Consider the following 12,224-nt stretch of genomic DNA (forward strand, 5'->3'; position numbering starts at 1 on the left):
TTTTGTAGATTATAGGCTGAATTTCTACTACTCTTCTCTGGATAAGGAATCACTTCATTAGTGAATATTTTCCTGTCATAATGTGGATAATGAGCCCCCTGTATAATAAAAATCAGTCTGCTAATGCTCCTTACCTTCCCAGTAGTTAAATGAGACTCCCTATTGTCCCTTGCTGGACCTCCCAGCTGCTAGCTGCTCATACAATTCCTTCACAGCTACCTGTCCCCGTGTTCCCATGTGTCCTACCAGTAGGCTGTGATTCCCCCCCCCCGCCCCCCCCAGCACTGAAGTGGATTCACAGCCCCTTGCCTCCAGGCTAATGAGCACATCTGTATTCTTAAACTCCAGTCCCTTCCAGTCTACCTTTTCCTACTGACAGTTATTTTTCAATAAACCAATTAATCACAAAACATATGATCAGGACAGGGGGAGAGACCCAGTATCTGGGACCCATGGGATCCCTAAACTGTTTCCAATTCAAACCAATCAGATGGTTTTTACCTGAGTAAAAATGTTATTTTACATAGTAACATTTCCTTATTTGGACTTAAGACATCTCAACACTGGTTTTTAAATATAAATATTAAATAGAATAACTTTAACCTAGAATAGAATAACGCACATATTTTTCCATTGCATTCTTATTACAGCTTAACTTACAATTTCATGCTTTTCATTTCATCAATATATACCAGAAAACAAATTATGAGGAAAGCAAATTACACCTCACACTTAGAACTTACTGAAGTTTGAAAGAATTTACCAGGAAAATGTTGACTCTGAACTTTTAAACTTGGTTTTACTTTTTACTAGGCCAAAAAGTTATTATCGGTTTATTTTTAAAATTCAACAAAAGTTAGTACTGTGGTTAAATTTTAAACACCTGCAATAACATACAAAAATTGCTAAACCTGCATATTTACGCCCATCAATTCCTACAGAAACACAAACTGTCTATGATCTGAAATTATGAGAGACTTACCCTCTCTCTAGCCCTGACAGTTTTTTAGGCAAAGTTGGGGATTTGTAATCAAGATTATAGAATTCTTGTGCTAGCTCCATCACGGGGCCAGGGATTAGGACCAATAATAAACTTTTTTGATCACCTATTAACATGTAAACATATTTGCCATTCAGAAACAGCCTATTACTAAAAACTGCAAAACTTGTACAACTCCAAGCCTAGAATGTCTAAAGCAATTGAAGAAAACAAAATTTAGAATCCAAGAAAACTTAAAGAATCCAAGAAAAATTAAAGAAAGACTAAACTGCTAGGCTTACTAAGAATTTTAAGGAAGTCATTTTTTAAAAGAAATTAATTAAAATATGTACTATGAAAAGATGCTCATTTTCTTGCATAAGATGTAACCATTGGAGAAACTGGGTGAAAAGTACATGGACTTCTCTGTACTATCTTTGCAACTTCCTATAAACCTATAGTTATCCCAAAATAAAAAGATTTTTTAAAAGGACCTGCAAAAAAGAGAACTACTGCGGGGCGCCTGGGTGGCGCAGTCGGCTAAGCGTCCGACTTCAGCCAGGTCACGATCTCGCGGTCCGTGAGTTCGAGCCCCGCATCAGGCTCTGGGCTGATGGCTCAGAGCCTGGAGCCTGTTTCCGATTCTGTGTCTCCCTCTCTCTGCCCCTCCCCCGTTCATGCTCTGTCTCTCTCTGTCCCAAAAATAAATAAACGTTGGGAAAAAAAAAAAAAAAAAAATTAAAAAAAAAAAAAGAGAACTACTGCTAGAAATAACAACATGAAAAAATCTCAAAAACGTCCTGTTAAGTGGAAGAAGCCAGACACAAAAGGCATGCATTATACAATCCCATTTATAAGAAATTTCTAGAAAATGACATAGTCTAGTAAGAGAAAGCAATTATAGCTACCTCAGGCTGAGGCTAAGAGGCGGGAGTAAGGGTTAACTGGAAATGGGCACAAAGGAACTTTTTTTCAAGTAAGTCTTCTAAAACAGGTCTGTAGTGACAGTTACACAAATTTACTAACACTACCGAAAATTAGTGAATGTTATGGTGTGAAATTTATACCTCAATAAAGCTATAGAAGAAAAGGTTAATGGTAGAATCTAGGTGATAGGTATATGGGTGTTAACATAAAATTCCTTTAACTCTGCTGTGTGTTTGAAAATATCGTAATAAAATGTTGAGAAAAATTAAAGTTTCTGTGAGAAACAGAATTAGAAATCAAAAAACTTGTACTTCCCCTGGCAGCTCACAGTTCAAGAAAGATTTTAATAAAAAGGAAGTCAATAGCGTCCATCCAGTGGTGTGACCCCACATCCCACATATCCCACGGTGAAGCCCTTGTTTCGCCATGTGTTGTGAATAAAGGGGCCTTGGAATGCCAATCCCTGATCAAAGCTGTCTGTCTGGACACTGTTCCAAAACTCTGTATGCTGCTGCTGAGGGCGGCTGGTTATTTATTCAGGCACAGAATGGAAACCCAAGCACAAACATCGTACATGTTTTAATTACCACATGGAGAAAATTCAGGTTTCAGCTTTCTGCAAATTATAGTGTTAGCAACATCAAAGTAACCAAGAAACAAAAAAAACCTCACTCAGAGTTTTTACAGAAGAATCACAAATTTCTCCTTCCCCCCAAAACTTCTGAGTTTCTTTAAAATGAAAAAAATTCAGGGGCGCCTGGGTGGCTCAGTCGGTTGGGCATCCAACTTTGGCTCAGGTCGTGATCTCACTGTTGGTGAGTTCAAGTCCTGCGTTGGGCTCTGTGCTAACAGCTCGGAGCCTGGAGCCTGCTTCAGACTCTGTGCCTCCCTCTCTCTCTGCCCATCCCCCACCACTCACACTCTGTCTCTCAAAAATAAACATTAAAAAAATTTTTTTCTAATGAAAAAAATTCAAATGTAGCTATGCACATGTTAACATCTTCTACACACCTTTAATTAGAATCAAATTCACTGATACCTAAGTATCTTATTAAACAATCAGCAAGAAATATTACACTTAAGCAGAAAAACAGAAATGCTAAAATCATAAAGAGTAATACATTTGTGCAAAGAGAATATCTTTTGCATTTATATATCTAAGATTCCTATTTTTATTACTAATACTAAATTTACATATATCCCAATTTCAAAGAGCAAAGTAGTCTAAGGCCCTAAAAAAAGTGTTTAAGTCTCCACAGATGTAGTATCCAAAGAGTAATAGATACTGTCATAGGATATTCATTTTTATTTTTTTAAATAGGCAAATTTTAGGGGCGCCTGGGTGGCGCAGTCAGTTAAGCGTCCGACTTCAGCCAGGTCACGATCTCGTGGTCCGTGAGTTCGAGCCCCGCGTCAGGCTCTGGGCTGAAGACTCAGAGCCTGGAGCCTGTTTCCGATTCTGTGTCTCCCTCTCTCTCTCTGCCCCTCCCCTGTTCATGCTCTGTCTCTCTCTGTCCCAAAAAATAAAAATAAAATAAAACGTTGAAAAAAAAAAAAAATAGGCAAATTTTATACCAAAGGTGTACCTCCCTTACAAACTTTCAAAGGTAATATGTACATTTTGTCACATTTATTAGAAACTATAAGTGTGCAAATAAAATATGTCAATAAACTATTGTCAAAATGTCAAAAACTATTAGAATTGAACTGGATGTTTTAAAAAAAAAAAAAAAAACTGGATGCTTCTAAATTTGTTATTTTTCTAATTCCCTAACTATCCTTAATAAAAGAAGAGGACTGGGGCGCCTGGGTGGCGCAGTCGGTTAAGCGTCCGACTTCAGCCAGGTCACGATCTCGCGGTCCGTGAGTTCGAGCCCCGCGTCGGGCTCTGGGCTGATGGCTCAGAGCCTGGAGCCTGTTTCCAATTCTGTGTCTCCTTCTCTCTCTGCCCCTCCCCCGTTCATGCTCTGTCTCTCTCTGTCCCAAAAATAAATAAACGTTGAAAAAAAAAAATTTAAAAAAAAAAAAAAAAAAAAAAAAAAGAAGAGGACATCATATTTACCATGTACCCCACGGCACCGGCAGGAGGAAGAGAAGTGATAAATGGATAGCCAGCAGAGGCCCTTTCAAAATGGAAGTATGTTATATACACTTGTCCCTTTCAACCCCTCAAGATGGGACTGAGGCAGAGAATGACAAGTGTTTTATCTATTACTCACCATGAAGTCGTAAAATAATTACAATGATTAGTAAACTTGATGAGTTCTGTAAGTGCTAACAAATGACCCAGAAGATACAGATTAGTGTGCTCCACCACAACTATGATTAGATAATCATGAGAACAAAGTGAAGACTTACTTTTGTGCTGGCCACGCCAATCTCGGGCCCGGCATTAATGTGAACTCCACAGTCTGTCTCCCTTGATATGGAACTGCCCACCGTGTTTGTGATCCCCACAGTTAAAGCTCCTCTCTCCTTACAGTACCGAAGACCCATCAGGGTGTCTGCTGTCTCACCTGTGTAAGAAGGAAGACAAAAGTAACACACAGAGCAATCAGCAGACCCTGTTTCTTAGATGCAAAAACAAAAAACTGACTATACTTTCAAGAATATCATTTAAGTAAAATTTAAAACATGCACTTAAAATAATAAGTCTGCCAAACTTTTAATAAAAGCTTCCTACTTTTTAGGATCTCCTTTCCTACTTTGTCTTTGAAAATTCAGCTCCTTGAGAGTAAAATGTGTTAATTTTACAAATGCATAAACAATTATGTAATATCAAAATAAATCTGGACTTGTCAAGTCATCTGTAATACCTATTTATCTTCAAATAGCAGTTTCTGCCAAGATATGCTATGATTATGAGCAAGAATGACTTCCCTTTCCTTCAAGTTTTTAAAATTAGCATACCTGACTGACTAATGAAAAAGCAAACATCATCTCGAAAAACTGGTGTGTTTCTATCCAGGAAATCACTGGCAAGCTCCACCATAACAGGCAACTCAGTCAGCTCTTCGAGAACTTGACGTGTCTGCAAGGAAAAGATGACCTGGTCATATGACCTTACTTCAAATACTCTTGCTCACTGGACTTCCTTGGATTCAATGTATACTTTTCATAAAAATGATACAACAAGCATTGTTAGAAAATACAAATACAGACTATCCCACTGGCCAGCATACAAGCACTGTTAACATTTATACAAGTCTCTTTAGACAGTTAGCAATGCATATATTCTTATAAGCAAACACACCCACACATATAAAATGTTTTGAAGGTAGAAAAAGCACTGTTCTGAGTTAGCTTGAATGTTATCTCTAACTTCCTAATTCCTAATTTTTTAATGACAATTCCTATTTCAAATGAGATAGCCACAGATATATAAACACCTCGCGAAAAATTAGACACTTCAAAAATACTATGTATCCACAAAGAGTACCATTTTCCAAAAAAAATCAATCCATTTTAGAAATCTTGTTTAAGAAAGCTTACTATTTCCAAACTTTGCAGCATGGAGGGTGAAGTAGGGAAGTAGGGGGCAATGTGCTTCTATTCAAAGAAATCATAACATTTCTTTTACTAATTTCTCTTTCTTTTCTTTTCAAATTTTTATTTAAATTCTAGTTAGTTAACGTATAGCTAATTTCTACTCTAATTCAATTCCTTTTACTCTCATCATCAGGAAATGTAAAGCAATAGACAAAAATAAACTTTTAGGCAGCAAAATTTTTAGGCCCTACAGATGCATACATTTGGTTGTTGTGGAGACCACCTGCTTCTTTACGCAAGCACCCCCTCCCCCATCTCTTGCCCCACCAGTGCATTTCTCCTTCACAGTAGTGAAACAACTGTAAAGGTTTCCTCACTTCATAGCCCTTTATTTTTTTTTTATTTATTTTTATTTTTTTGAGAGAGAGAGAGAGAGCGCATGAGCAGGGAGGGGCAGAAGAAGTGGGAGAGAGACAATTTTAAGCAGGCTTCACACTGTCAGTGCAGAGCCCAGACGTGGGGCTCAATCTCATAATCATGACATGAGCCAAAATCAAAAACAGACTATCAAACACCTCACCTACTGAGCCACCTCACCTACTGAGCCACCAGGGTGCCTCAGCCCTTTAACTTTCTTTTCCACAAGGGCAGACTAAGGGGCACGAGCTCTGCCTGCTTGGGATTATCTCTCTGCCCCTGCTCGCAAGCACCCACTTGCTCTTTCTCAGAAAGAAAGAAATAAACTTAAAAAAAAAGTAAACTCAATAGTTTTGTTCTATCTTTGGTTTGGCACTTTTTAACAATGTTATAATATCACATACAGAAAGTCTTCAAAGATAAAATCTTATTTTTAACTAACCTTTTCCATTGATGTATTTTACTTACTAATTATACACAAAGTGGGGCACCTGGGTGGCTCAGCCGGTTAAGCGTCCGACTTTGGCTCAGGTCATGACCTCACCATCCGTGAGTTCGAGCCCCGCGTCGGGCTCTGTGCTGACAGCTCAGAGCCTGGAGCCTGTTTCAGATTCTGTGTCTCCCTCTCTCTGACCCTCCCCCGTTCATGCTCTGTCTCTCTCTGTCTCAAAAATAAATAAACGTTAAAAAAAAAAAAATTAATTATACACAAAGTTACTGACCCTAAATGCTAAATGTTTTCCCTCAAATAGAAATCAAACCTCCCCCTCACAATATAATATTTATATTGGAATTATATTCTTCAAAATAAAAAGAGAAAGATACAAATCTGGCAACTTCCCAGATATTTTAAAATATATCCCACAAAAGTAATCTCAAGATATATATATCTGTGCTAATACATGTCTTTTTCTTTCAGTGGAAGCAACTCTTTATAAACAGACAGAATGACGTTCAGCCTAAGAGACTAATTTACTGTTATAAATTCCACTGACTGCATGTCACTGTAAAAACCCAGTGACAATTAACATTTTGAAAAGCAAACTATACTTAGAATGATTTTAGTTGATTGTTATTGTTCAGGATACACATTACATACATAAAAAAGCAGCTATGCGTATGTGTCATTCATTTTAGACTCCACCAAAAACCACACAAAATCAAAAAACTAGATAGAACAGAATTAATGACACTATTTTGTATGACAAACCACAAAGGGACTTCTAATGTTTGTTAACTACAGTAGTTTCAGTATCTATCAAAAAACAAAACAAAACAAACCTTACATTTTTTCAAATTTCATAATTAGAGAATTCTAACATAGCATAAAATTTCTGCCCTAAAATTCACGTCCAGCATTAGATGAAACATTTAATCAAATTTTTTTACTTCTGAATAAAGGGCTTACTCAGTAACAATAGATCTAAGCCAAGAGTGAACTGCCCAAGTCCTTCATTTACACTCATGTCTTTAACTCATTCTTTTATTTCCATGATCAAAACAAACACTTTCTTAGGACTCTCCCTTTGAATACTGCCTAGACTTTCTTTTTTTAGACCATGTGATTTGGGAGTGGGTGGGTAAGAGAACTGCGATGCAAGCGCTAGACAATCATCTAATTTCTGTCCCTAGTTAAATGACTGGCTCCCACAAATACAGATAATAAATACTTACGCCCCAGCAAATAAAAAACTACTACGTCATAAACTTCGCGATCAATCCTAGAAGCAGAAACTGAGTAAGGGTCTTCTATACTTATGGGAGTTGACATCAACAGCATGGTAAGACATCAACAGTATTATAAATGGTCTTTTCATAAGAAAACTACACATGGATCTGATTTTCTGGACTAAAAGACCATTATATTCCTATGCTTCTGCATGGACAACCAACACACATCTTGGATGCAGAATTTCAGCTTCCCAAAAATTAACTCAAAATGAATTAAAGATTAAACGTAAGGCCTGAAACCATGAACTTCCAAGAAAAAAACACAGGAACACAGTTCCTTGACATGAGTCTTGGTGATGATTTCTTGGATATGACACCTAAACCACAAAAAGCTAGTTAAAAAGTAAACAAGTGGGATTATATCCAACCAAAAAGCTTCGCATGGCAAAAGAAACCATCAACAAAGTGAAAAGTACACTACAGAATGAGAAAAAAATATTTGCAAACCAGGTATGTGAAAGGGACTAATATCTAAAATATATAAAGAACTCATAAAACTCAACTGCAAAAAAATTAAATAACCCAATTAAAAAACGGGCAAAGGACCTGAACAGACATTTTCCCCCTTGTGCATTGTTGGTGGGATTGTAAACTGGTACAGCCACCATGGAAAACACTATGGACGATCCTCAAAGAGGGAAAAATAGAACTACCATATGATCCAGTAATTCCACTTCTGGGAATATATCCAAAGGTAAGGAAAACATTAACTTGAAAGGATGTCTGCACCCCCCTGTTCACAGCAACATTATTTACAAAAGCCAAGACATGGAAACAACCTAAGTGTCCATCAATTATTGAATGGATAAAGAAGTTGTGGTATACACACACACACACACACACACACACACACACACACACACACACGGCAATACTATTCAGCTATGAAAAACGAGGAAATCCTACCACTTGTGACAACATGGATGCACCCTGCAGGCATTATGCTAAGTGAAATAAGTATCGCAAAGAAAAACAAATACTGTATGATTTACTTATACGTGGGATCTAAAATAAATAAGAAAATGAATAATAAAAATAAATTCATTAAAAAGAAAAAGGATCAGACCTGTGGTTACCAGAGGTAGGGGTGCGGAAAGGGGGAACTGGAAGAAGATGGTAAAAGGTACAAACTGCCAGTTTTGTACTGGCAAAAAAAAGCACTAATGATGTAATGTACAACATGATGACTACAAGAAACACTGCTGTACAGGATATACAGGAAAGCTGTTAAGAGAGTAAATCCTAAGAGTTCTCAGCACAGAGAAAAATCTCTTTCTATATTCTTTTCTTATGGTATCTCTATGAGAAGATGGATGTTAACTGAACCTTCTGTGGTAATCACTTCAAAATATACCTAAGTTGAACCATCATGCTATACATCTTGAACTTATACAATGATGTATGTCAATTATTTCTGAATAGAACTGGAATGCATTTTCTAAGTAAAATTTTTTAAAAATTTACCTTCCAAAGTAATTAAAGAACAAAAAGAAGACTTTCTTTCTTTGCAGAAATGTGCCTACCAAGTAAGATCCTGTTGAGGCTCAACACATTACCAGCCATCTGTCTGAGTCAAGAAAATAATAATAAGCAAAACCTAACGACTGCTCCTACAGAAGTTTTTCTTACAGAAAACCTTTCCGACCCTTGGCCTTCCATGAAGTCACTGCAGGTGGTCTACCTGGATATCTAAGGACCTTTCTAAAGCAAATCTTCTGTTGATAAATAATTCCAAGCAGCTGTTAACATTTCTGCCCCAAATGCCTCCTGATTTTGGTCTTGACAACATAATATAACAAAGCATAATTTTACATGGTGTGTTACAGATACCTTCTAATATCCAACATCAAACAGTGAAAATCTTAAGAATCCACTTACTGCTACACCAGCATGATAACTTGTCCCACAAGCAATAAGAATCAAACGCCGACACCTCTGGATCTCCTTAATGTGATCCTTCAAACCGCCCAAATTCACTGAAATAAAAATTTGTGTATATAATTATTTAGGAAAGAACCATATTGAAATAGGTAACCACTTTTCATGAGTGTCCACAGCCAATCTGGGAACAACACTACCATTTTAAAGAATTTTCACTCCTCTTGGGAAGCACAGTTCTGTATGGTTTTTAAAATGAAATTAAATAGGTCACAACTTAACTGTCTCCCCCAAACTTATAACTAACCTTACCCCTCTGGGATCCCACACACTTCTGGTTTTATCACACTCTACCCTGTTTGGTCATTTTTCCATTCCTCTCTTCAGATTAAAATTTCTCTCAAAGGCAAAAACCACAGGACACAGACGAGACTGCTAGATGGTGATGGCTGGGGTGGGGAAGGAGCTGGCCACAAAGGGGCATGAGAAGGTTTCTAAGGTGATGGAACCGTGCTTCATCTTGATGGCTGTAGAGGTTATGGTTATGATCATGTTGTGGAAGTTTGTCAAAACTCAGAATTATACACCAAAAATGGTGAATTTTATTATATCTACTTATACCTCTTTAAGCTACCTGGGAAAACACTTAGTTATGTTAGTTTCCCACACAAACTGCTCCCACCCAGAACAGTGCACTGAACACAATATAAAACCCTCTCCTTTCAGTCCTTCCCATCTCAGTAAATGCCACCCCCAAGCACCCAATGGCAGTGCCCCTCGACTGCCCCTATCCATCCTCACATCCATCCCCAGCAGGTCCTGTGAGCACACCTTCAAAAGGAGCCTTTAATACCATCATGTGGTCTAACATCTCTGCCCCAGACAAGAGCAACGCTTTCCTAACTACTCTCTCTTCTATCCCCACCTCCCAGAGCCTGTTCTCCACACACAGAATAAAACCACCTTGTAGAGTGATTCTTTAAAACCATAAAGTGATCTCAAAACCTTCCAATGAGTCTGTCCTCTTTCTGTCTCTATAGCTATTTATGTGTTCTTCTAAGGGCTTCTTGTGTTAGAAATACTTCAACGAAAAGCTACTTTTCTACCTATGAGAAATCTTCATTCAACGTCCATTCCATTATTCAACTAATATTTCCCGAGCACCCACCAAGTGAATTTGCTACCCAAGATGCTGTGGCTACGAGTTCAGGGCAGTTCAGGGGATGGCTGAGAAGACAGACCTGCACACCACCGGGCAGCATCCTCTGCGTCTGACACTTTTTTCTACCTTACTTGGACATAATGTAAAACCAAGGCATATGTTTTGCTTTTTATTTCTCTGAATAACTTTATGTTCTCCTTTTTAAATTTCAGTACTGAGAGGGTGTATTATATTTCTCCATTTAAAAAAAAAAAATCAGCAAATTGGAAAATAAAATAAAACCACAAAAAGCTTCAGCAGCTTCCCAAGTAACTTGGAATAAAATCTAAACTCCTTATTATGGCTTCAAGTGCCCACATGTCCCGTCTCCTGCTTAACTCTGACCTCATCTCCTAGTACTTTCCCTCCCACCCTGGCCGCTGCAGCCAGACTGGCCTCCTTGTGGCTTCTGCACTAGACAAAGGTTCGTGCACCTCTGCCTGCAGAATTCTTCCACAGACCTCGGCACGTATTGGAAGGTCTGGGAAGAAAGCAGACAATATCAAGAGGTTGTGTTCAGGTCATCCAACGGCAACAGTGTGAAGATGACTCAGTATAAAAGCAGAGAGACTACCAGGGAGACTTGTATTCCAGATGACCAATGACAGGGAAATAAGATGGTAAGATCAGCTGCCTGACAACTCGTTCCCTAAAAACTAGCAAATTCCCTGCTGGCTGAGGGAGGTTTGAGGTAGTTCTGGAAGGAGTCATCCAAGGTCTGAATGGATGATGCTTTCGAGAGAAGCCTAATTCTGATAAGGTAGGCCATGCTACTAGAAGCAATAAGAGTGCCCGGAGAACCGGAGCAGGGATGGAGCATTTCAAGATCACCACTGGACACCGAACCCTAGTCCGGCTCCAAAAGGGACCAGCAATGTGACCTTTGGCAAGACACTCAAACTGACAGAGCCTCAATTTCCTTGCCTTGATAAAAAAAAAAAAAGTTAACAGCTATCCTGTTTGTATTACAGAACTTTTATGAGGAACATAACATTGAGAAGAGTGCTTTTTAAAATCATGAACTTCTCAGGGGCTCCTGGGTGGCGCAGTCGGTTAAGCGTCCGACTTCAGCCAGGTCACGATCTCGCGGTCCGTGAGTTCGAGCCCCACGTCGGGCTCTGGCTGATGGCTCAGAGCCTGGAGCCTGCTTCCCATTCTGTGTCTCCCTCTCTCTCTGCCCCTCCCCCGTTCATGCTCTGTCTCTCTCTGTCTCAAAAATAAATAAACGTTAAAAAATAAATAAATAAATAAATAAAATCATGAACTTCTCAAAGTTTATCTCACTGTCTTCCTTTATGAATTAAATCTTTTCCCCGATCTTCCTTCCATAAATACCATAAGGCGGTCCTTACTGCGACGCTCCCAGTCCTCCCAGCCCCACACTGGCAGACGCAGCTCCCGTTTCTCCCCTCTCCTTCCCCTCGCTTCACCCTGGATGGAACAACACCTGAACTGGTGACTGCTTTTCGGCCTCTCGTCCCTCCAGTGCACACTGCAGACTGGTACCCAGTTCAATCCAGTGAAGCTCTATCACCCTGGTTTCTAAGCCTCCTGCTAGCTCTACAACTTCTACACGAGGCGGTCCCCCTGCACCTCCCACTT

At 38.9% G+C, this 12,224-nt stretch overlaps 1 protein-coding gene across 2 annotated transcripts in view; it reads right to left on the reverse strand.

Annotated features, from left to right (window-relative positions):
* GFPT1 (glutamine--fructose-6-phosphate transaminase 1) overlaps positions 1-12,224 on the reverse strand; it is a 57,728-nt gene that overhangs the window by 11,934 nt on the left and 33,570 nt on the right. For both annotated transcript variants that reach the window (XM_045446320.1, XM_045446319.1), the window contains 3 exons: positions 9,422-9,519; positions 4,817-4,937; positions 4,265-4,422 (listed from right to left, as the gene is read on the reverse strand). In XM_045446320.1, coding sequence (XP_045302276.1) covers positions 4,265-4,422; positions 4,817-4,937; positions 9,422-9,519 — 377 coding nt within the window. The remainder of the gene's footprint in view (positions 1-4,264; positions 4,423-4,816; positions 4,938-9,421; positions 9,520-12,224) is intronic.

This window comes from Leopardus geoffroyi, chromosome A3, assembly GCF_018350155.1.
Source record: "Leopardus geoffroyi isolate Oge1 chromosome A3, O.geoffroyi_Oge1_pat1.0, whole genome shotgun sequence".
NCBI classification, from domain to species: domain Eukaryota; kingdom Metazoa; phylum Chordata; class Mammalia; order Carnivora; family Felidae; genus Leopardus; species Leopardus geoffroyi.